The sequence below is a fragment of the Chenopodium quinoa genome, unplaced genomic scaffold (genome assembly GCF_001683475.1).
Source record: "Chenopodium quinoa cultivar QQ74 unplaced genomic scaffold, ASM168347v1, whole genome shotgun sequence".
NCBI classification, from domain to species: Eukaryota; Viridiplantae; Streptophyta; class Magnoliopsida; order Caryophyllales; family Amaranthaceae; genus Chenopodium; species Chenopodium quinoa.
In genome coordinates, this window is record NW_018742390.1 from 2,436 (window position 1) to 28,991 (window position 26,556).

The window sequence follows — 26,556 nt, forward strand, 5'->3', positions numbered from 1 at the left end:
CAGAAAGAAGTTGAAAAACCAACTCGACAAGAAAATCAAAGCGCTTCGATCGGATCGAGGTGGAGAATATTTGAGCCAAGAGTTCGATGACCATCTGAAAGAACATGGAATACTTTCAGAATTGACGCCTCCGGGAACTCCTCAATGGAATGGAGTATCTGAAAGGAGGAATCGAACCTTGTTAGACATGGTCCGATCTACTATGGGTCTTAGTGAACTTCCAATCTCATTCTGGGGACATGCACTTTTAACTGCGGCACTCACTCTAAATCGTGCTCTGTCAAAAGCAGTGGAAAAGACTCCATATGAATTATGGACAAGAAAACCGCCAAGGTTGTCTTTTCTCAAGATTTGGGGATGTGAAGCATATGTTAAGAAACTCATTTCTGACAAACTTCATCTGAAATCTGACAAGGTTTACTTTGTGGGATATCCAAAAGAAACCAAAGGGTATTACTCCTACAACTAATCCGAGAACAAAGTGTTTGTTGCTCGTGATGGTGTCTTCTTGGAGAAGGAGCATCTCTCCAAAATGACAAGTGGGAGGAAAATCGAACTCGACGAAGTTCGAGAGGACGAGCAACAAGGACAAGTTGACAATCAAAGTGCTTACCAAGCAGCTGTTGACATTGGTCAAAGTCAAAATATGCAAAGTCAACCCGACAATGCAAATGCTCAGTCCATTACCCTACGTAGGTCGACTCGGCCAAGATCTCAACCTGACAGATATCTCGGTGTTGTATTAACCGAAGATCTGGACATCCTAGTAGTGGATGGAGATGAGCCGGCAACCTACAAGCAAGCTATGACGAGCCCCGACTCTGCAAAATGGCAAGAGGCCATGAAATACGAAATGGACTCCATGTTTGAAAATCAAGTATGGGACTTGGTTGATTTACCCGCAGGTTATACACCTATCGGATGTAAATGGATTTTCAAGATGAAAACCGACAAAGATGGAAATGTATTCATTTACAAAGCAAGGTCGGTAGCAAAAGGTTACAGGCAAATTCACGGCGTTGATTATGATGAAACCTTTTCTCCAGTAGCTATGCTTAAGTCCGTTCGAATTCTTCTAGCGATTGCTGCATATTACAATTATGAAGTATGGCAGATGGACGTCAAAACCGCCTTCCTCAATGGGATTTTGGAAGAAACTGTGTATATGACATAGCCTGAAGGTTTTGTCGACCAGAATAATCCTAAGAAGGTATGCAAGCTTAAGAAGTCCATTTATGGATTAAAGCAAGCAAGCAGAAGTTGGAATCTGCGATTTGATGAAGCCATCAGTGAGTTTGGTTTTATCAAGAATCCAGATGAGTCTTGTGTCTACAAGAAGGTCAGTGGGAGTGACATCGCCTTCCTAGTCTTATATGTCGATGACATTTTGCTCATTGGAAATAGCATTCCATTGCTAGAGTCTGTAAAGACTTGGCTCGGGAAATGTTTTTCAATGAAAGACTTGGGAGAGGCTCAGTACATATTAGGCATCAAGATCTATAGGGATAGATCAAAAAGGATGATTGGAATGAGTCAAAGTACTTACATCGATAAGGTACTGGCTCGATTCCAAATGGAAGGAGCCAAGAGAGGGCACCTACCCATGTCACATGGCATAACCTTAAGCAAGAAGCAGTGTCCAAAGACACCTGATGAGCGAGAAAGGATGAGTCGAATTCCATATGCTTCGCTTATTGGATCGATCATGTATGCCATGATATGTACTAGGCTTGATGTATCGTATGCCTTAAGTGCTACGAGCCGATACCAATCAGATTCAGGAGAGGCGCATTGGACTGCGGCCAAGAATATTCTAAAGTACCTGAAAAGGAACAAAGATAAATTCCTGGTTTATGGTGGTAAAGATGAATTGGTTGTTGAGGGATATACCGACACAAGCTTCCAGACAGACAGAGACGACTTTAAGTCACAGTCAGGATACATATTCTGTCTCAATAGAGGAGCGTTTAGTTGGAAGAGTGCAAAGAAAAGCACAACCGCTGATTCTTCAACTGAAGCCGAGTACTTGGCAGCATCTGAGGCAGCCAAGGAGGCAGTTTGGATTCGCAAGTCCATTGATGAACTTGGTGTTGTACCCTCCATTAAGGGTCCAATAGACCTCTATTGTGACAACAATAGAGCTATTGCTCAGGCTAGAGAGCCACGAGAACATCAGAAGGTCAAACATGTCCAGAGGCGATTTCACATGATTCGAGAATGGAAGTCAGAAGGTGAAATCAGAATTTGCAAAGTTGGAACAGATGACAATGTAGCCGATCCACTTACTAAACCTTTGCCTCAAGTGAAGCACAACAAACACATTGAGGCAATGGGAATCAAGCATGTCATGAACTGGCTTTGAATTCCATTTTATAGTGTTTTAATCAAATTTTGAACAATGTTGATGTAAAGCACTATGATGAACCATTCAGTTTTGGAGTAATTAATATTTTCATGCAATTTAAATCACTCCGTCTCTATTTAATTGTGGTTTAGAATTAAATAATGAGTCCATTCAATTTTAATAAATATTCAAAATAGGGTATCAAGTCAATGGCTTGGATAAAGAAACACCTATTAAAGTGAACATTGAATATTTTAATCGAAAATTATCCCTAATCAAGGTCATTTTTTGTGGACGATTGATGACCATCAGAGATTAGTGTGTAGTATGATTTATAGCACCGTTTCTTGTGCTATGAGGATATAAATCATTTGCACAGGTATTGGTTTAGAACCATACTGGATCGACCTATGAGGATACTTTAAGAGATTTAAAATCGTCATAAGTATTTTCTCATTATTACTATCGGAACTCTTTTCCTTTGACCATGAGTAGTGGGAGATCTCTTGTTTGAGTACTGATTCGCTTTGGTATCCGCCAAACGTTCGCCGTAACTGAGGATTATAAAGACAGATATTGGGCGGGTGAGTCCTCTTAGTAAGAGAAGCTACATTACAAGACTGGAAATGTCCCCCTACTAACAATAGGGAACATGTCTTGTTGTTTACAAGGCCTCTCGAAGAGCGAGACTGTGAAAAATGCATGGCCGTGCTCAGATGGATTTTAGAAATCATCTACTTATTGACAGTCAAACTCGGATTTCGAGAAACACTTCTGGAAGTAACAGAGATGACTAGTAATCTTACTCTGTAGTTCATGAAGAGACATAGGATAAGGGCTATACACTAAATGCACACTTGTCCGGAAAGACAAGAGGGAGATTGAAAGGAATAGTGTCCTTCGAACAAGTGTATTATTCTGATAGCGGGTTCAGAATTATTAGAAAGCTAATATATTCAGTAAGGTCAAGTGATCGGAATGCTTGGGTGGAGGCCGCTTTCGATCAGTAATATTAATATAATTAATATTACAGCTTAATCTTGACTGAACCCTTCGGGTCACACCCAAGCAAATATATGCGAACCAACTCGACGAATTAATTCGGAAGAAATTAATTCGTCGCCCGAGTGTTAAATAATTAGACGTCGGTAATTCGAGCTTAGAGCGTCGAAACCGATCGTCGGAAGTCGAGTCTAAATAATAAAAGACGAGACACGCAAAATAATAATAAATCAACAATATTCCCAAAAATACCCTAGCATCGGAGTGCCCCGAGCATCCGAATGCTAGGGGCAAGACGAGCCGGCGCACCGTGTTGCAGCCATGGCCAGCCGCGGCTAGGCACAGCAGCAGCCGCGCCGCACCACGGCAGCAGCCGCAGCCGCACCATGCCACAACAGCAGCAGCTGGTGCGGGCTGGGCTCGGGCCAGGTGCGGGCTGGGTGCAGGCCAGATACGGGCTGGCTGCGGGTTGGTTGCGGGCCGGGCTCGGGCTTGGCTCGTGGCTTGGCTCGGGCCATAGGGCCGTGTATAAGGGGAAGGTTGGGAGCAAGTGGGTTGCCATGTGGAACAAGGTGAGGGAGAGAGTGGGGAGCAAGTTTGGTCCCCATCTCCAAGTGGTCCTCACCTACTCTCTCATGTATGCTTGACACTTGTTGATTTATTACTAGTTTGCTTAATAATTTTATTTTAGCTTTAAAATAAAATGAGAAAATCTCATTGTCCCACATTGATGGGAGAGATTTTCATACTCCATCATTCCCTATAAATACCCAACTTTGGGCATAGGAAATGATGCTTGAGTGGGAGTTAAAAAGAGCATTCCATAATATTGGAAAAACTCTTAAACTCATACAACACTCGGGTTTTGGTCGGACCTCGCTAACCCCCAGGTAGTAGACCTTAAAGTTGTGTTCGCCCTTTTGCGGGTGGATACCGTTGGAGGCGCGGCGCTTGACGTGCTCGTAGCTTTCAAGTAAGAGCCCCGGTTTTGGGCGAAGCTCGCTTCGAGGGTAAGATTCGTTATCTTTTCTTAGTAATTATTTATTTATGCTTTATGATTTTAATTATTGCGAGTGGTTCCTTGGGTCGGGGTTTGTTTCCGCGGTGAGTCGGACTCACCAAACCCCAACAATATTGACATGTTATGAGAAATAAACACTTCATTTGATAAGAAACGTAGAAAATGGGCAAAGTAGAAGTCGTATAGGCGTTATATGGGCCATTTTGGATGTAAGACGTCCTAAAACTTAATAAATTGCTATATTGGTGTGATTTCAAACATTATACACTTAAGACTTTGTAATATTGACATGATATGAGAAAGAAACACTTCATTTGATAAGAAATGTAGAAACTGGGCAAAGTAGAAGTCGTATAGGCTTTATATGGGCCATTTTGGATGTAAGACATCCTAAAACTTAGTAAATTGCTATATTGGTATGATTTCAAACATTAGAAACTTAAGAATAGGTAATATTGAAATGTTATGAGAAAGAAACAATTCATTTGATAAGAAATGTAGAAAATGGGCAAAGTAGAAGTTGTATAGGCCTTATATGGCCCATTTCGGATGTAATGCTTCCTAAAATTTAGTAAATTGCTATATTGGTGTGATTTCAAACATTAGACACTTAATACTAGGTAATATTGACATGTTATAATAAAGAAACAATTCATTTGATAAGAAATGTAGAAAATGGGCAAAGTAGAAGTCGTATAGGCCTTATATGGGCCATTTTGGATGTAAGGAGTCTTAAAACTTAGTAAATTGCTATATTGGTGTGATTTCAAACATTAGAAACTTAAGACTAGGTAATATTGAAATTTTATGAGAAAGAAACACTTCATTTGATAAGAAATGTAGAAAATGGGCAAAGTAGAAGTCGTATAAGCCTTATATGGGTCATTTTGGAGGTAATGCGTCCTAAAACTTAATAAAATGGTATATTGGTGTGATTTCAAACATTAGAAACTTAATCATATGTAATATTGACATGTTATGAGAAAGAAACACTTCATTTGATAAGAAATGTAGAAAATGGGAAAATAGAAGTCGTATAGGCCTTATATAGGCCATTTTGGATGTAAGGAGTCCTAAAACTTAGTAAATTGCTATATTAGTGTGATTTCAAATATTAGACACTTAATACTAGGTAATAATGACATGTTATGAGAAAGAAACACTACATTTGATAAGAAATGTAGAAAATGGGCAAAGTAGAAGTCATATAGGCCTTTTATGGCCCATTTTGGATGTGATGCGTCATAAAACTTAGTAAATTGCTATATTTGATGTGATTTTTCAATGCATGACATAAAAATTTGTGAAAGAAATATTTTTTTAACCTTTTCATTTCATACGCATGATATACTTATATATAATAGTGGTGGTTGATTTTTTTTCCAAAGGTTTGCAACATTCAAAGGGAAGGCCTGTTAACAAGCAAAGAAATCAATGAAATTTTCTACATTTGGGATTTTTTCGTGACATTTTATGGAAACTAGTAAGATCGAGATAGTTTAGATTACTTGTGAACATTATTTTTTTTAGTTATGTTTGTAAATATATATTATTATGTTAATGTAATATTGCAAACACCCAAATGTGTCTCCCCAAAACCAACCCCAGTGATGAATACCTTTCATGTAATTTGATTATTGAACATAGCGAAAGTGTGAAAAGTCTAGTGATGAGGATGTTTTTATTAAAATATCTATTCTTTTTGTTTTTTAATATATTTCTTTTCTTACCCTATTTATGAAAAAACGTGCATTCCAGTTTGGTTTGTTCTATGATATCAGTACAATAATATTTTAGTTGGATGGGGCTTGAAAATACCTTTCCAACAATATATTATAAACCCAATTCCGATGAATAATGAAGAAGTTTTGGCCAAAATGCTAAACTGGTCCCGGCTTGATTTTTATATGCGGCCCAATGATCTAGAGGAGGGCCTGTTATTAATTATCATTCCTAAAGCTATTAGGATTGATTATAGTCTTCTATAATACTCTAGAAGGTTATCTTAAATCCTAAGGGAGATAGGATTGATAATTATGTTTCAAAGTGTTTGAAATTAAATAAAACTACTCCTTTTTAGAACCCTTGTTTTGTACGAAGTGAAATATATTCAGATTTTACTTTTGTGCCTCATAATATTTATCCAAATCTTATAGAGTTGGATAAATCTTGAAATTATCTTTCCAATGATATATTATAATATTAATTCAGAGTTTAACGAAAAAGATATGAATGAGATATGAAACTCTATCCAAAACTAACACCCTTCCACTATTTCGACCATATCTTTTTATCTACAAAAGATTTTAATCTGATTCTAATTGAGTTGGAAAGTAGACTTCAAGTTCTTTACAAATACATATTTTATGACTTATTTGAATTTCTGGATCAAAATATATGATAAAAACAAAATCCGCAAAAACTGTCTTGCAGCGCCAGACGACAGGCCTGTCGCCAGGCGACAGACCGTTGGCGACAGCATCGTGATTTATTCTTTTTGAAGCTCTGATTCTTTTTTTATCATATCCGGATGATTTTCTTTATAAATAGCCTCATAAAACCTCCGTTTTAAATCACCAACTCTCATCAAGAAATTCTTGATACTCTCTCTCTCTTTTCTAAACTAGCCTTTTACAAACAAAAATCCGCATTCATAAGATCTAGACACACCTAGCCAAGTTCGAAGTTGCATTCGCCCTAGACGTGGAAGGTTTGATTTCTGAGGGTTTGGTCCCAAATCTAGTTTAAACTTTCTTAATCTTTATTTAATTTAATTCTTTGATTTTATATTTTCCTTGAAGTTAGTAATGTGTATATTTTGTTATTAGAAAGAGATACAAGGCATCCAAGTAAGTGCTTTAATTGATTTATTAATATTATGATATAGAAATCATTTTTAGGTTCTTATTTTGATTCCTAGTATCATGTTAGGATGCTTTCCTTAATTTGATGTTTAGAATGACAACAATAAGTTCCTAGTATCATGTTTAGGGTAAAGAATATAATGTCAATTATGATTTCTATGATACCTTTTATTGTCTTTCCTAATATCCATGTTAGTATCATGTTAGGGCTAAATATTTGATCTTTGATGTTTAGTAACATGCTAGGGTTTGTTATTAATCTTGTTAGTATCATGCCTAGATCTTGCTATTAATATTATGCTTTAACCTGATTATTATTTTGATGATTATGATTATTATTGTTGCTTGATATATTTATTGCTATTGCTTGATCACACCTTTTTTGCATGTTTATTTAAAGGGAATTGGTACTTGTAATCACGTTTAATAAGATAATTAATAATCTTGTTTAGGGTTAATTTGATTATAATTCAAGTGATCGCCAATAATATTATTGTTTGTGCATTAATATTCAACCAACATAGATAAACAGGTTTAGGGTAAACCTTTTTTTTTTTGAAACCTAATGATTGCATGTTAGTCAGAAAGCACACATGAATACGAGAAGAATAAAGTAGAGGCCTATTATTAGGGCAGGTTCAATCTCTTTTAGGTTGGATTTGTACCTTCATCTCCGAACTTCCAGTCATGGTTCCAGACCTATTGGAGTTAACGATTTCATGGATCGTTAAGGGGTGTAACCTTCACCATATGAACGGTTTACAAGTTCCTAAAACTTGTTGGCGACTCTTTTGCTTTAGCTTCCTTCTGACAAGGGGAAAACTAGGTCGTTATCTAATATTCCCTCGGTCAAACTAAATTTATAAACACTTAACAAACCTAAATACGGGTATAGAGGCAAGTCAAGGGTCGAACCCAAAGGAACGGTAATGTTCAAGCACTTTCAATTATGCGCCTAAGCTAGGTCGAAGACGAAGGTAAGAGAGAATACTAACAACTAACAAAACAAGTAACCAAGGAAATAAAACACTAGGAACGGGGATCAACAAGTAATCACGTCAATCGCAACAACTTGGGAAGAGCATGCCAATCAAAGGTTGTGAAGCCTAATGATAAGAGCAATCAATTGGAATCAAAGAGCTATCTCCTAATTGTTAAGCTAGGGCTCACTATGAATAAAAAACTAAGAGAATCACAATCAAAACCAATTGATAATTGCAATTCCTAAATCAATTGTTCATGTCATTAGCAATTACAATTCAATCTAGCATAATTCTCAAGGCCAAATTGAATTACACACATGCAAACCTTCACTAATCACTTTAATCTCAACAATCAATCAACACAATTCCCAAATTAATCACAATTAATCAATCATACAAGTTTCACCCAATTCCTAGCCAAACAATTATTCAAGAATCATCATCTATCAACTAACAACTATGGAAAACAAGAATCAACAAAATATCAAGAACAATTACTCTAATCAAACATCAAATATCAAAATCAAACCAAACAAACATCAAATTAAACAAAGCAATTGAATGAGATAGAGTTTAGAAATGCTCATTGATAATTAAGAAGATCTCCAACACAATTGTCACACTTGCATCTTCAATCTCTCAATCACCATTGAAATTCCTCACTTTCTCTCTCTAAAACTACTCCTAATCTAGCCTAATCTAGAGAGAGAAGCTCTCAACCTAAGAGAGAGAAAACTATTCTAAAACTAAAGAATTACATGAATCAAGAATAAAGTAAACCAAAAACTATATAAACAAAAGGAGAAAAGAAGCTTAAAATCGTAAAAGACCCAGAAACCCGCGCCCGCGGAGAAATCGGCCGCGCCCGCGGAGGGAAACGGACACCACGATAGCCGCGCCCGCGGGGAGCCCTTGGGACAACCGCGGGTGCTTACTGCCCAAATACGGCAGTTTTGGAGCTGCATTAACCCCGCGCCCGCGGGTACTGTAGCCCGCGTCCGCGGCAGTTTTCCAAGGCCAACTTCAGAAGGCTGTAACTTCCGATCTAAGAATCGTATGAAGGCGTGCGACCTGTCATTGGAAAGCTCTTCAAGTCTATTTTGCAACCCAACTTGAATTGCCCTAATCCGATCTGTATAACTTGAGATATAACTAAAACAATGCTTAAAGGTCCTATTTGATACTTTGCAATCCTTCGTTTTCCTTTGTTTCAAACTCAAATTCAATTCCGAAAAGTGCATGTTGATCCTAGTGGGTGCTATTTTCAATTCCCCTGCATAAAGCCCGCGACGTACCTACAAAACAAGACAAAGAAACGGAGAAGCGAGAGAAATAGCCGAGAAATGAATAAAATGATAAGAAAGCCATTAAAAGCATGTATTTCTCTAAACTAATACAAAAACACGCGAATCGAGCATTATTCTCTAAAAACACGACATAAACGACTACAAAGGAGCATAGAAATATAAAGAAAACATAGCCTAAAGGTGCCATAAATGGCACGGATCAAATTCCCCCAATAAACTTTTGCTCGTCCTCAAGCAAAACAAAATCCAACCCAAGGGAAAAATGATGACATTATTCAAGCAAAGAAAGAAACGAGAAAACTAGAGAAGATGGGAATATACACTAACTCACTTTCGTAGGAATCACGGTCAATTTTAGCAACTAAAGACAAGCCATTTAAACCCCTAGATCGCCCTAGAGGACGAGTGATGCTCTCGTAAGAGTATCCTAAGAGTTTACCCATAACTCTCATAATAATACAAACAAGGCAAAGCATGAAAAAGAAAACAAAATACAAGAAAAGCAAACAAATGTTCATGAAAGGACTTTTGCAAATGTACAAGCACAATGAATGCAAATCTTTCTAAACAAGTAAGGGAGTGCACGCTATAAGATACCTAAGGTTGATTGAAACATAAAAATTCTAAGCATAGGAACTAGTTATCACACTCCACTTTCATCCCAAATGGTCTTACCGCGTTCCCCCTACTAATCTCATATCTCCCCATAGTGAGCATCTCATAGATTCCGCGAAGGAACCGGAAAAAGATCAAATTTTTGGGCTACTTGACATCTTGACTTCGCATCTCCTTTCCTTAGGCAATGACCCATGATTCCCTCCCCCGAATAGTGACTCAACTTTCTAGGTCGAAAGGTCTTTCCCCAAGGTTGTAACATAAGGCATAAAGGGTGAAGGTAGGCTAAAATTTAAAATTTGGAGGTTTTTCTAAAAAGTGAAGCAAAAGGGTGATCAACCCTTAACAACACGATCAAGAAATCACCAAGCAAAAGCAACACCCCCAAGCTTATTTGAAGCTATACTCACAAGAAATATATACAAAAAGCGTAAACGCTTCTCCCCCAAGCTTAAATGAAGCATTGTCCTCAATGCTTAGAAGGGGAAAAGAATACATCAAAATATTTTTGAATTTTCACTTTTTTCAAATTTTTTTCTTTTTTTTTTTTACTTAAACTTGCAATGTCCTCGCCTTTTGCTAAATTCGGACGGCTTTTTCTATAATGCAATTTATTAGTCCATGCCTTTTATGATTAAAGACGGCTTTTACTCAAACACTTGCCATTATTCACAAAGAAGACTTAATCACAAACTAGCACTCATAAAAAACAAATTTCCAACTTATCCACCACAAACTCCATCATACGAGATCAATTTGCTTCACAAAAAAAACCAAGAATAGAAAGAAAATGAAACAATAGGCTAAAGAACTAAAGATGTGGCTTGAAAAGAAGGTATAAGGCTCAAATGGTTGCAAGAAGGCAAATGGAAACCCAAAAACAAATATGAATCAAACTAACCTAAAAATTAAAAATACCACCCCGAAAAAGGTGCCTTTGTCCTCCCTAGATAGCTCGGTCTCGGGTTTAAGAATCATACATCAAGCTTTATAGATTAGGCTTGCAAAGTCAAGGACCCCATGCCGCTCATGCAAGAATATGATGAAAGCTTGAACAAATATAAATCTCACATGGTTGTAGCAAAAACTCACTAAGGTTGTCAAATCGAAGATAGGGAGCAACTACCAAACATGCCACAAACAAGTAGAATCCGGCTTCATGATCCCCCTAGTTCTAGACAACTACCTTAGCATGCTTTATCCTAGAATATACCAAACGTAATCTCAAACCGTGCACACCACTACCATTTAGGAAGAAAAGCATTCAATTATACAAGTTCAAATGTTATTATGTCCAAAGCAAGAACAAAACAAAACACATTGCAAATTTGTCTTGATAGAAACAAAAATCTTTTTGGAGTTTTTCAAAATATAAGAACATGGAAAAGCATATACAAAGGTGCATAGCATACATGAATCAACATCCCACCAAACATGATAGAATACCCTCCCCCAAGCTTGAATGAGACATTACACTCAAATATAAAACATATAATCCATGGGAGGGGAAAACAAGGAGATCAATCCAACAAACCAACATATGTCCAACAAGTCATCATCCACAAGAGAAAGAGCAAGGAAGGATATTACCGGATATTAGGTGGGTGAAAATACCCGCAAATGACCCAATTTTAACCTTTCAAAGCTAACAACCTCTAATATTGAATCTTTCCTTCTATATGCTAGCAAATGTGGTGCCAATCTTCCTTGATTCTTGATCCAAATAAAAGCACCAAAGTATATCAAGTCATGTACCTAGCAAAAGGAACACAAACATTTCCATGAGATAAAATCTATTCTAAAAAGAAAAGAAAATGAAAGCAATAAAACACGGGTTACTTCCCGAGAAAGGCTTGCTTAAGGTCCAAGCTTGACCGCTCTAGAAAATAATAATTCAACGCGCGCAAGATCTTGTCAAATGCACTACTACACATTTCATAGGAGAGTAAGTATGCACATGACAAAATAAAGGCATGCAACAAGATTAGTGCACACCTATGGAGTTGAGAAGAAGTACGCCAAGAAGAAGAAAGAGAGAAGGGAAAAACAAGAATATAAGAAAAAGGAAGAGAAATAAAAGAAAAAGAAGAAGGAATACTCTTCTCAACAAAATATTTTTGGTTGGAAATCCCACCATCGTCCTTAAAATTCATCAAATGAGGCACTTGGGGGACTAGAGGCTTTTCAAGATGAGGGGATATGAGAAAAGAAGGTAATGACATGGGATAGGAGGGAATAAGATCAAGCTTTCTTGACAATGAGGTGCAAGGTAAAGAAATAGGAATTGGTTGTTCACTTACACCACTATCTATTGAAACACAAACTCTCTCATCTAATGAACTCACATCCAAAGGGCTCTTCTTCAACTCGTCATTATTTAAATTTAGCTTATTCTCAATCACACCCTCCTCAAAAACTTCACACCCTAAATGAGCTCTCAAAAGCTTCAAATCATCATCAAGGTTCAAAGGAAGCTCATCAAAGGGTTGAGGGTCAAACTTGGGAGGTAGCTCAAAATATACATGAGAAGTACAATCTCCCTCTAAAAAGGCCTCACCATTCTCAATGGTGGAAAATGTAGAAGAGAAAGGATCATCAAAGGTGAAAGAAGAAAGCAATGGTTTAAGATTTGAGATAGGAGTTGGAGACTCAACCTCACCAAACACTTCATTCTCATCTTCATAATCATCAAAAGTAGGCTCTACCTCCTCAACCTTATCATAAGGGACCTTTTCTTCATCAAAATTGTCTAAGCTCAAGGCCTCACCCTCAAAGCAACCATGGTTATTAATCAAAGGAGATGGGGTGGAAGAAGGTTGGTTTTTAAAATTAAGGAATGGAGGAATGAAATCACAATCAAGGGAGGTGGGTGGGAGAATTGACTCACCAATTGGTTTTTCAACATTCAAAACCTCTTGGTCCTCATCACCCTCAAACATCCAATCTCCCATGGAGACAACTTCATCCTCCTCGTCCTTACTCTCTTTCCTCACAACTTCTTCACGCTTCAAAAATTGCAATGTCCCATCCTTCATGACTTGAATTACCATTTCCTCAAAATTAAGAGAAGCCAACATTTTTAGTTTCTCTTCAACTCCATCTAAAGGCTCAATGGAACGAAATTCAAATTTGGAAGGAGGTTCAAAATGCAAACTCTCTTTAGGAACATCCATCTCTACACCCTTTTCCTCACTCATGGGCTCTCTAACATCCTCCTCACATACTTTGGAGCTCTCAAAACAATCATCATCATCGTCTTCCATACCTACCAATGTGGTAGAAATTTCATTCACATTCAATATTGATGACAATTGACTCTCCATATCCTCATTCTTCCTAAAAACACCCTCATTACTCTCTTCCAACTTTTTCAACATTTCCATTTGGTTTCTCACAATCTCCAAATATCTCATCTCATTTGGTTCCAAATTAGAATTCATCTACAATTTTCTCAAAGAACCACCAATTTGATTATAAGAAGACTCAAAGGTAGGATCTAAAGATTGGAAAGATGAAGAGCATTGAGTAGCATCATTGGGGAAAGAATTATGTGCAAGCATGCAAGGATCAACATTAGAGATATGAGTGGCATCATCAAATTGGGGAATGGGGGCACAAGTAGGCATGCAAGGTTCATCATTCATGGAACATGGACCATAACAATCATCAATGGAAGCATTTGAATAACCATGACCACGATCACAACTATCTCTAGCAAACCATACATAAAAGTCCCAAGCATCATCGATTGACAATGCCCAAAATCCACCATTAAACATGCTTTCAACAATGTCTCTAGTTTTCTCATTCAAATTATGATAACAAATCTCGCAAGCCTCCCAAATATGACAACTATGGTAACTAATGAAGTTCTCTAGTCTATTAAAGTACACTCAAAATGGTTCATCCTCTAATTGAGGAAATGAGGTATTTTCCATTTTATACAATACAAACAAAAATCAAATAAAAGAAAAGTATACACAAAGACCTAGACTCAAGCAATCAAAAACACTCAAACATAGACACCGTTCCCCGGCAACGGCGCCATTTTGACAAGGGGAAAACTAGGTCTCTATCTAATATTCCCTCGGTCAAACTAAATTTATAAACACTTAACAAACCTAAATACGGGTATAGAGGCAAGTCAAGGGTCGAACCCAAAGGAACGGTAATGTTCAAGCACTTTCAATTATGCGCCTAAGCTAGGTCGAAAACGAAGGTAAGAGAGAATACTAACAACTAACAAAACAAGTAACCAAGGAAATAAAACACTAGTAACGGGGATCAACAAGTAATCACGTCAATTGCAAAAACTTGGGAAGAGCATGCCAATCAAAGGTTGTGAAGACTAATGATAAGAGCAATCAATTGGAATCAAAGAGCTATCTCCTAATTGTTAAGTTAGGGCTCACTATGAATAACAAACTAAGAGAATCACAATCAAAACCAATTGATAATTGCAATTCCTAAATCAATTGTTCATGTCATTAGCAATTACAATGCAATCTGGCATAATTCTCAAGGCCAAATTGAATTACACACATGCAAACCTTCACTAATCACTTTAATCTCAACAATCAATCAACACAATTCCCAAATTAATCACAATTAATCAATCATACAAGTTTCACCCAATTCCTAGCCAAAAAATTATTTAAGAATCATCATCTATCAACTAATAACTACGGAAAACAAGAATCAACAAAATATCAAGAACAATTACTCTAATCAAACATCAAATATCAAAATCAAACCTAACAAACATCAAATTAAACAAAGCAATTGAATGAGATAGAGTTTAGAAATGCTCATTGATAATTAAGAAGATCTCCAACACAATTGTCACACTTGCATCTTCAATCTCTCAATCACCATTGAAATTCCTCACTTTCTCTCTCTAAAACTACTCCTAATCTAGCCTAATCTAGAGAGAGAAGCTCTCAACCTAAGAGAGAGAAAACTATTCTAAAACTACAGAATTACATGAATCAAGAATAAAGTAAACCAAAAACAATATAAACAAAAGGAGAAAAGAAGCTTAAAATCGTAAAAGACCCAGAAACCCGCGCCCGCGGAGAAATCGGCCGCGCCCGCGTAGGGAAACTGACACCACAATAGCCGCGCCCGCAGGGCCAAGGACCGCGCCCGCGGGGAGCCCTTGGAACAACCGCGGGTGCTTACTGCCCAAATACGGCAGTTTTGGAGCTGCATTAACCCCGCGCCCGCGGCAGTTTTCTAGGACCAACTTCAGAAGGATGTAACTTCCGATCTAAGAATCGTATGAAGGCATGCGACATATCATTGGAAAGCTCTTCACGTCTAGTTTCCAATCCAACTTGAATCGCCCTAATCCGATTTGTAGAACTTGAGATATTACTAAAACAATGCACAAAGGTCCTATTTGAGACTTTGCAATCCTTCGTTTTCCTTTGTTTCAAACTCAAATTCAATTCCGAAAAGTGCATATTGATTCTAGTGGGTGCTATTTTCAATTTCCATGCATATAGCCCGCAACGTACCTACAAAACAAGACAAAGAAACGGAGAAGCAAGAGAAATAGCCGAGAAATGAATAAAATGATAAGAAAGCCATTAAAAGCATGCATTTCTCTAAACTAATACAAAAACACGCAAATCGAGCATTATTCTCTAAAAACACGACATAAACGACTACAAAGGAGCATAGAAATATAAAGAAAACATAGCCTAAAGGTGCCATAAATGGCACGGATCACCTTCCCTTTGGAGGCCACCATACTTAAGTATATGATCACAATGGGGTTCAAGTTTGGGGTAATGCTTAATATTTCCAACAAATATTAACATTAATTACTTATAATTAAATAGTACGAAGTATTTGTGAGTGTTATCTTTATATATTTTGGTGTAATGACATAATACTTTTAATTAAATATATTAATGATGTTACTCATTTTGATATTTATAAAATTAAATGTTCTTTGTATTTTTGTTGTATTTAGTATTAATTAATAATATATTAATATTATTATTAATTAATATTACTAGTTAATATTAATATTAATATAATTAATAATTAATATATATTATTATTAACCAGTAATATTTTTATTATTATTGTCACAGGTCACTAATATAATTATTATATTATTATTATAAATAATATATTAAAAATAAAAATTCAAAAAGGAAGCGGTTTGGCGCCAAAATCGATTCCCTTTACCCATACCATAATGCTGCCAAAAATCCAAAAGGGAAGCGGTTTGGCGCCAAAACCGCTTCCCTTTCACCCAAAAAGGGAAGCGGTTTGAAACGCTTTCTTTTCCAAAGCCTAAAGGGAATCCTCCCAAACCGGAGCGGTTCAAAATCGCTTCCCTTTTGAGGGTTTGAACCGCTTCCAAATTAGTTTTTTCTACTAGTGTTACCATGTAAATCTATGACGACATTTGGCATGAAAAACATAATATAGAGCTATTTTATTAATTGTTTCTATCCGGGGCTAGGGGTTTAGAGAGGGGTGATGAAAGAACACTTCACGCATAAGATAAACATTTGATGGATAAAATTGAGTAAAACATCATAATGCTTACTTAACCACTAACACTTTCAACACCTCTTTATCATTCATCTACATAAAAACTCAAGAACCAAATATTTTATTTCTCTTTTATAATTAGAATTACATGATTATACTTCAAATTTCATTCCATTTCTACTCAATTTATCATGTTCTCTTTTTTTTGAGTTTTTTATTTAAGAAATTTGTGTACACAAATTAAAGAATCACTAATCTCTTGCAAATTACCCTTGCAATCGCTAAAAAATGAAAACTTAAAATGAAACTGAAGTAAAATGAATGATAAATAAATGATAGGTATATCTTCTTTGATTGATTGTATACAAAGTTGGTATTAAAGTGACTAAAGATCCATTAGTATTCAAGTTTATTTTTGTTTCTTGTACATTATTAATTTTTTCTATTTTAGACTAATTAAATTTTATAAGTTGTAATAAATAAAATTATAATGAACAACATAAACTTATCAACACGTATGACTAATAAGCTATCCTCCAACTTCTATTAGAAAAAGCAATTATCTTTGTCTCTAGAAAATCAATATTAAAAGAGTTTAAGATCTATACGACAACTAACATAAGTAATTCACTTAGAGTGAGGCCAATGGATGACCAAGTCTTTGGTCATGAGGAGAGAGAGTAGAGTTTTTATATTAAAAAAATGAAACAAAGAAAAAATTGATGGAAAAAAATGATGACCAGGTCTTAAAGATGACCAAACTAGAAATGTGGTCATGAAAATGTAAATGACAAGTGGCAGGTTATAATTGGAGGAAGAAAAAGGAAAAGTTGCATGTACTTGCAACATATGACACCAACGGCAATATTGTTGGATGACACCACGCATGCATACAACGGCTAGATTATTATCATTGCAAATTTTTGCAACGGTAATAAATTAAAAAATACAAATAAAAAAAAAAAATTACCAACGTCTTTATTTTTTTTCTCTATAAAAAGAGACCAATATTGAAGTATTTTTGAACAACTTCTCATTAAGCTCAATTCCTTCATTTAGCTCAATTTCTTCATTTAGCTCATTTTCTTCATTTAGCTCAATTCATTCCTTTTAAAGTAATTTTTTTTTATCTACAAAATCCAAAAAACTATTGAATATGGATAAATCCAATCGGAAAAAAAATCCTTCAAAATCGAAAAAAAATTCAAATACTCAACCTTCATTTTCTGATTATCAAATAGATCTCAACTCTCAAGTGGAACCAAACTCACTAATTTTTCCACAGTTTCCAAATTATGGAATGAATAACATCAATTTCACAAATCCAAGTTCTATATCACAATTCCCTTTACGACCACAACAAGTTCTTAACTTCTCATATTCTCAAAATGTTCTTCCATCTGAAGGACACTCACCTTTTCAAAATCGTCAATTTGCTAAAAATGAAACATCCTTCCCTATGTCGCAACATTTTAACATGTCAGAAGGTGAAGGTGCAAATTCAAATTTTAATTGGTCATATAAATCAACTGCTGACTATGATGACGATAATGATGACGAAGCTGAAGAAGATGAAGGTGAGGATGTAGGAGGCGGAGGTAGAGGCAATACGGATCGAAGGTATCTTTGGTCGCACGCTGAAGATGAGGTCCTTGTGAGAGCTTGGCTTGAGGTAAGTAAAGATAAAAAAACAAATACCAACCAAAAGGGGAATGAATTCTGGGCAAAAGTTGAGGCAATGTTTAATAATGTTAGATTATTTAGAGAGAGGCAATTTGAACAAGGTACTGAAGAGATTAAGAAGGATGATTTGCTAAGAGTAAGGGCTTTGGAGCCACTTAGATGTCGGTGGAAAAGGCTAAGTGCTAATTGTTCAAAATTTTCTGGTGCGTATGCACATGCTGCATCAAGGAGAGGAAGTGGTCACTCTGACGACGATGTTATTAAGGTTGCGCGTAGAATTTATAGAGATGACAAAACTAGGAAAAATACCATTAGAGTTTTCCAAGATATGCATGCTTGGGATATTCTGAAAAATGAACAAATATGGGCGAAAAATGAAGATCCAGTCGAGACATGTAAGCAGAAGACAGCAACCCAGTCCAGTGTTTCAAAGAGATCTCGAATTAATGAAGCTGGTAATTACTCGTCTTCAACAAACCCAGATACACCGACCAATGGTGATGCTATGTGTTCAGGCTTCTTCTCTATTGATGATTGTACCAAAAATAAAGGTAAGAACAAAGTTATGAACATGGCGACGAAAAATTCTCAGCAATGGTTGCTTACTATTCAAAACATGAACATAACAAGGCAATCTGAAACTGAGATGGAGATGATGAAGTTGAGGTTCGAGAGAGAGAAAGAAGCTGAAAATGCTCAGCTAGAAAGGGAGAGAGAAGCACGAAAGCAAAGGAAAATCAACTTGGAATTGTTCAAGATACTTGAAGCAAAGTCATACTTATCAGAAGAGGATCAAGAACGAAGGAACAATTTAGTGAAGATATTATTCCCATCCAATTAATTTATTTCTTCAAAATGTAGTAGTGTTATATTCTAGAATGATTAGTTTGTTGTTTAGTAACCGCTTTTGTACTTGAAGTTGTAATCATGTTGTTTAAGTTGTTATTTATTATCAATTAATGTGTAGTCATTATGTTGTTTTTAAATAGCTCTAATATAGTTGTACTATTATGTGATATATAACTGTCATATTTAAATAGTTTACTATTCTTAAAAAGTTGTGCATTAATGGCCTTACTGACATTGATGAGATGTAACAATAACAAAAATTGTGCATTGCTCACATGAACTTACGTATTTGTATTTTTCTGATAAATGATGGTGTATAATTTGATGTGATTGTTCACTGGAAAAACCAAAGACTTACTCTTCTGAAAAAGTGAAGCAATTATTGATTTTGATAAGTCATAAAAATGACCACACGACCTATTAATATGAAATCACATTGAAACTTCTTTTCAGTACATTTTTTTTTATGGTGAATGATAGCATTACAACAACACACTATTATTAAAGTTCGTACATTGTTCTATATATTGCTATATGTTTTAATTTGGTTTCACTCAACCAATAATCTATTAGCTCTCTCATCAAAGTAGCTTCCTTAGCTTTGAAAATGTCTGAGAGTTCTAATTCGTCCAACTCATCTTCTAACTCTTCCAATTCATCTGCCAACACAAATCAAAATTCCAATGATGACTACAACCGACGTTATGAGAGACGGAGGCAAGCAAATCGTCTTGTTGATCGATTGATGGATGAATTCATAATGACCAATCCAGTTTAATTCTTTCAAATGGTTAATCAAGTTCCAAGGGCACCAAGGACGCTGGTCGAAAGGGATCGTGAAGATGGACACAACCGTTTATGGAATGACTATTTTGCTGATCCTCCAGTGTTCCCTCCAAACTTGTTCCGTCGGAGATTTCGCATGAGAAAGCACGTCTTTCTCCGTATTGTGCATACTTTAGAAGAACGTCATCAGTTCTTTCAACAATGGCAAGATACTACTGGTAGATTTGGAGCATCAGCATTGCAGAAATGCACCGCGGCTTTAAGATTACTTGCATATGGAACTGCTACTGATTCCGTTGACGATTACTTACGGATTAGTGCATCTCTTGCGCGAGACTCCTTACAACATTTTGTTGAAGGAGTTGTCTCTTATTTTAGTGATGACTATCTGAGAAGACCTAATGAAGAGGATATGGCCAGACTCCTACGAGATGGAGAACGTCGAGGCTTTCCAGGGATGATGGGATCCATTGATTGTATACATTGGCGATGGAAGAATTGTCCTTTAAGATTGAATACATTGGCGATGGAAGAATTGTTTTCCAGGAGAGCTAATAAGCCCACTTTGATTTTAGAAGCTGTGGCATCACAAGACCTTTTGATCTGGCATGCTTCTTTCGGGACGCCAGGTAGGTGTAATGATATAAATGTTCTTGACAGGTCTCCATTATTTAATGATATATTCGAAGATCGTGCACCTTTGGTTAACTATATCGTTAATGGCCACCAATACAATATGGGATATTATCTCACTGATGGTATATATCCTACATAGGCTGCATTCATTCCCACAATATCCCTCCCCCAAAATGAAAAAGAGGGTCTTTTCGCCAAAAAACAAGAAGGTCAACGAAAGGATGTCGAACGTGCATTTGGAGTACTACAAGCTCGTTTTTTCCATTGTGCGGCATCCTGCTCTGGCTCTTGATGTATCAATGCTTGAAAAAATTATGATAGCTTGCATCATCTTACACAACATGATCGTCGAGGATGAGCGAGATACATACGCAATATATTATGATCCAAGGTATGATGATCCAAATGAATATGAGCAAGCTGAACCCCCGTCTTCAAGTAGAAGAAACTCTCAAGGCCCATTTCAATTTAGCAACAGTAGTAACCGACCAGCTAATTTGGAGACTTACATGGCTAATAGAGCTCGAGTTCATGATGAAGTTACCCATAGAGCCTTGAAGTCAGATTTAGTGGAACATTTATGGCTTAGATATGGGGAGTCTTATAATAGGCAGTAATGATGTATTATTAGGCCTTTAAGAGTATTTTTATTTAAGTAATTATGCTTAGTGTATGTTTTAGCTAATGCTAAATAATGTGTTCTAATCAAGCATGTGTTATCGTACTATCGTGTATTATTATTACTTAGCGAGCTTTTAAATTAAGTGTCCATGTATTTTACATTTGCGCTTCAATAATACATCATTGATTACAATTATTGTATAATTATATTTATCATTAAGCATTTTAAATTTTAATTATGTGCAACAATTATAGGAATTATTATGTTTTTAACAACAATTTTAATTATATGGTGGGATAGAAGAGAGAGATTATATGGTGGGGTATAGTAAAAGTAGGAGAGAGAAAATCATGACCAAAGTAATTTAGGGCAACCATTGGGAGTCTTTGGTCATAGTTGGTCATGTGAGTGGTCATGGATGAGTGGAAAGAGAAAGAAATTATATAATAATCCAAGACCAAATATTTTGGGTCATCCATTGGGTATGCTCTTACATAATAGTAAGCTAGAAGAAACCACCAAAAAGTTTGAAAAAAGAAAAAAAACAGGGCTAGTGTAGGGAATATTTCAAGCATTACCCCAAACTTGAACCCCACTGTGATCATACACTTAAGCATGGTGGCGTCTAAAGGGAAGGAAGCTAGAGCAAAAGAGTCGGCAACAGGTTTTAGAAACTTGTAAACCGTTCACGGGTGAAGGTTACACCCCTTAACGAACGTTAACTCCAATAGGTCTAGAACCAAGACTAGAACTTCGGAGATAAAGGTACAAATTCAATCTAAAAGAGAAAGAACCGGCCCTAATAATAGGCCTTTACTTTATTCTTCTCGTATTCATATGCGCAATATGACTAACATGCAATCATTAGTTTTACCCTAAACCTGTTTAATCTATGTTGGTTGAATATTAATGCACAAATAAATCGATTATTGGCGATCACTTGAATTATAATCAAATCATTCCTAAACAAGATTATTAATTATCTCATTAAGCGTTATTACAAATACCAATTCCCTTTAAACATGCATAAAAGGCGTGATCAAACAATAACAATAAATATTTAATCAAGCAACATAATATTAACAAATTATATGTAAATTATTCGTTAATTAACAAATATCATGAAATAATTCGTAAATTAACAAATTACGTAAAACAATTAATAAATTTACAAATTACGTTAAATAATTTGTAAATTAACAAATTACGTGGAACAATTCGTAAATTAACAAACTACGTGAAATAATTCGCTAATTAACAAATTACGTTAAATTATATAATTCGAACCAACAATAATCATAATTATCATAATCATGTTAAAGCATAATATTAATAGCAAGATCCTAGGCATGATACTAATAATATTAATAACAAACCCTAGCATGTCACTAAACAATAAACATCAAAGCTTTAGCCTTAACATGATACTAACATGATATTAGAAAAGAAATAGGAAACATCATATAAATCATAATTGATATGAGAAATTACCCTAAAAATCATACTAAGAAAAGCATCCTAACATGATACTAGGAATCAAAATAACAACCTAAGCATGATTTCTGTATCAAAATATCAATAAAGCAATTAAAGTACTTCTTTGGATGCCTCGTATCTCATTATAATAACAAAATACACATGTTAGTAACTTCAAGGAAAATAATAAAATAAACAATTAAATCAAATAATTGAAATAGAGATTTGGGACAAAACCCTCATAAATATCAAACTTAGGTCTAGGGACCCCATTTATAATAAAATAGTCCATAATCAATAAAAACAAATCAGAGTTTGAAAAAGAATAAAACTCGCCTCTGTCGCCAACAACAGGACCTGCGACAAACCTATCCTCTAGCGCTGCAAGACAGCTTTTGTGGGTATTGTTTTTATCATATCTTTTGATCCAGAAATCCAAATAAGTCATATAATATGTCGTTGGAAAGCTCCTGAAGTCTATTTTCCAACCTAATTAAAATCAAATTAAAAAATTTGTATATAAAAAGATATAACCGAAATAGTGGAATGGTGTCAGTTTTGGATAGAGTTTCGTATCTCATTCATATCTTTTTCGTTATAGCTCGGAATTAATATTATAATATATCATTGGAAAGATAATTTCAATATTTATCCAACCATATAAGATTTGGATAAAGATTATGAGGCACAAAAATAATATTTGAATATATTTCATTTGGTACAAAACAAGGATTCTCAAAAGGAGTAGTTTTATTCAATTTTAAACTCTTTGAAACATAATTATCAATCCTAACTCCATTAGGATTTAAGATAACCTTCAACAGTATTCTAGAAAACCATAATCAATCCTAATAGCTTTAGGAATGATAATTAATAATAGGCTCTCCTCTAGATCATTGGGCCGCATATAAGAACCAAACCGGGCCCAGTTTAGTATTTTGGCCATAACTTCCTCATTTTTCATCGGAATTAGGCTTATAATATATCGTTGGAAAGCTCTTTTCAAGACCCATCCAACTACACCATTATTGGACTCATATCATGGACCAAAATAAACTGGAATTTACGTTTTTCATAAATAGGGTAAGAAAAGAAATATTTTCAAAAACAAGAAGAGATATTTTAATAAAAACATCCTCATCACTAGACTTTTCACACTTTCACTATGTTCGATAATCAAATGACATGAAAGGTATTCATCACTTGGTTTGGTTTTGGGGAGACACATTTGGGTGTCTACAGAAGCCCCCACTTTGACTGAGCTTGGAGAAACGCAAGTTTCGAAAACAAAAGTCAAAGTATCGATAGAGACGGAGAATGATTAAGAACATTTTGCGATCTTAAATCATTCTTGTAACGCCGATACCTGCAAATTAGCGTTAGTTAAAACAGATAAAAGAGTTAAGAAACTCTTATCTTGCACCGTCGAGCACACGTCTCTAGGAGTAACCAATTTGTTGTGACTATCCTCCTCAAGGTAGGGGATACTGCCTGAAGACTACTACGCTTGTAACTGCCTCCAATTTCTGCTGTGATAGTTTTCTGCAAGCTAGAGAATCCTATTGAAGATTGCCTCACTAATCTAGGGCATAGACTAGGTCGTTGAAAACTAATCTACCCTCGTTTAAAACAAAATTTGTAATCTCTCAACACACCCCTATACCAAGCATAGAGTAAGTCGAGGGTCGAACCACTAGGAATTGGAGGTGAATGCTAATGTCAAAGCTAAGTTATTTCGAAGCAACGAAGTGAGGTGTGTATATTCTAAACAATTAACGATCAAAATGAAATCAAATTTATCAAGCACTGGGGTTAGGATTCGCATATACTCGGAATGGATATAGCTAATCGGGATTAGAGATGATTAAGTCGAGTGTTGCGATGGAAAATCAATTAAGCAATCAAGAGAGTAAGGTAGGCTAATCTCCTAGAGGTCAAGCTAGTGTCAACTACGAGAGACTCTAACTAAGAACCTTGCAAATCTACTCAATCGACAAAAGCAAGCCACAAATTAATTTTCCGTATCACTGCGAGCTTACAATGCATTCTAGTGTAACAATCAAAGTTAGCTACTCTTCAATTAATCACACACATGCACTTAATCAATCAACCAATTTAATCATAACATCAAATCCATCAATTTCCCCCAATTAACATCAATCCATTACTCATATATGCTTCACCATTCCCCTAGCAAGAGAACTACTCACAATCCATTGAAATCAAGATCAAAACTAAGCTAATCAACAATTTCATCATCATCATATCAATAAAACTAATTCAATCACAAATTCAATTCAAACTTGAACAATCAACAAAACAATTGAAATGATAAGCTAAAGATTGAATTAAAGTAAAAGAAATCCTTACAAACTTGCTTCAATTCAATGGAGAAAATGCTAGAATTACCAATCTTCAATCATCAATCATCAATCAAGAACTTCTCTCTCTACAATCTAGAGTTTCTCTCTCTAAAATTCTAATTCTAATTCTTTTCTAATTTCTGAAAAATTTATCCCTCTAAAAATAGAATGAAAATCTATATATAGTAAAACTAACTAAGAGAAGTTAGTTACATCGTCCCCAAATAAACCCGTACAGACGCGACCAACTATAGGGGAGAGCGCGGCCGCAAAAATCTGGGTACGGAACAGAGACCCAGACAATCGCCCCCGCGCCACCAGGCCGCGCGATCGCGGCTTAGCCGCGCGCGCCCGTGCCTGGGAAGAGGGCAGCCTTCTTCCCTATCATGATGATGCTCCTCGTGTGTTCCACTTAATGCTCTTGATAAACACGGGACCTTGCAGTTTCTAAACTCCATGTTTGTGGGTTCAACACGAGAAATCATGCCACCACGGCTTGAATGCACAGCTTAAGGACTTTAGGAACTTGCACTTCTCCATGCTTGAGCTTCAAATGGAGAACATTAGACATCCTAATCAATGCCAAACTTAGGAAGAGGCCTCGGGAAACTTGGATAACGATCCTAACCTGAAAAATAAAGGAAAACAAGCACATAAAAGAGAAAATAACAAAATAAATCAAGAAATGCATAAAGATAGAAATTCAACAAAGAAAATGCTAACTAAAAGAAATAAAGAGTAAAATTAAGGAAAAGCTAAGTAAAGAGCTATAGAATAGCATGAAATTCACCCTAAAAAGAACCAAATGAGTGCACTCATCAAATTCCCCCAAGATAAACTTTTTCTCGTCCTCAAGAAAAATAAAGCAAGAAAGAATAAGGATGAAAGACTTATTCAAAAAGAAAAAGAAAGACATAAGATGGGAATATACACTAAGACTCACTAACGTAGGAATCACGGTTGTTTTTAGCTACAACAAACCCTTTAAACCCCAAAGTCGCCTATGAGGACGAGTGAGGTCTCGTAAAGGTTTCCTAAGAGCTTAACCTATAACTCTCCACCAACATACATGAGGCAAACCACAAAAAGGAAAATAAAAGAATGAAAAACAAAATTAAAACCTTTACGAATTGGACTTTACAAAATGACCACATTTCAAATGAATAAACATCTTTCTTAAGCAAATAGGGGTATGCACATTTCAAGATATCCGAACATATAGTATGCTAAGCATAGAGAACTAGTTATCACAATTCACCTTCATCCCATTTGATCTTACCTCGTTCTCCCTATGGTCTCAAATCACCCTCTAACGAGCATCTCAATAGCTCCTCGAAGGTGTCGGAAAAGAACACATTTTTGGGCTACACGACATCTTGATTATGCATCCCCTCTCTTTAGGCTTTAACTCATAATGCCCTCCCTCAAAATTTGACTCAACCTCTAGGTCGAAAGGTCTTTCCCAATGGTTGTAACGTAAGGGCAAAACGGG

At 35.9% G+C, this 26,556-nt stretch overlaps 3 protein-coding genes across 3 annotated transcripts; all 3 read left to right on the forward strand.

Moving 5' to 3' along the window:
• Window positions 1–17,949: 17,949 nt before the first annotated feature.
• LOC110699504 (glutathione S-transferase T2-like) lies at window positions 17,950–19,173 on the forward strand. The gene has a single exon (XM_021876997.1). The coding sequence runs from the start codon at window positions 17,950–17,952 to the stop codon at window positions 19,171–19,173; it is 1,224 nt and encodes a 407-aa protein (XP_021732689.1).
• A 795-nt stretch (window positions 19,174–19,968) lies between these two features.
• Window positions 19,969–20,742, forward strand: LOC110699510. The gene has a single exon (XM_021877004.1). It carries the CDS (start codon window positions 19,969–19,971, stop codon window positions 20,740–20,742), a length of 774 nt encoding a protein of 257 aa, XP_021732696.1.
• Window positions 20,743–20,824: 82 nt separating this feature from the next.
• On the forward strand, window positions 20,825–21,220 carry LOC110699521. The gene has a single exon (XM_021877015.1). The coding sequence runs from the start codon at window positions 20,825–20,827 to the stop codon at window positions 21,218–21,220; it is 396 nt and encodes a 131-aa protein (XP_021732707.1).
• The last annotated feature ends 5,336 nt before the right edge of the window (window positions 21,221–26,556 follow it).

Excerpts from the sequence above, each read along its gene's own strand:
- LOC110699504 (XM_021876997.1), top strand. The coding sequence starts at position 17,950 with ATGAATAACATCAATTTCACAAATCCAAGTTCTATATCACAATTCCCT.
- LOC110699521 (XM_021877015.1), top strand. The coding sequence starts at position 20,825 with ATGTCGAACGTGCATTTGGAGTACTACAAGCTCGTTTTTTCCATTGTG.
- LOC110699510 (XM_021877004.1), top strand. The coding sequence starts at position 19,969 with ATGGTTAATCAAGTTCCAAGGGCACCAAGGACGCTGGTCGAAAGGGAT.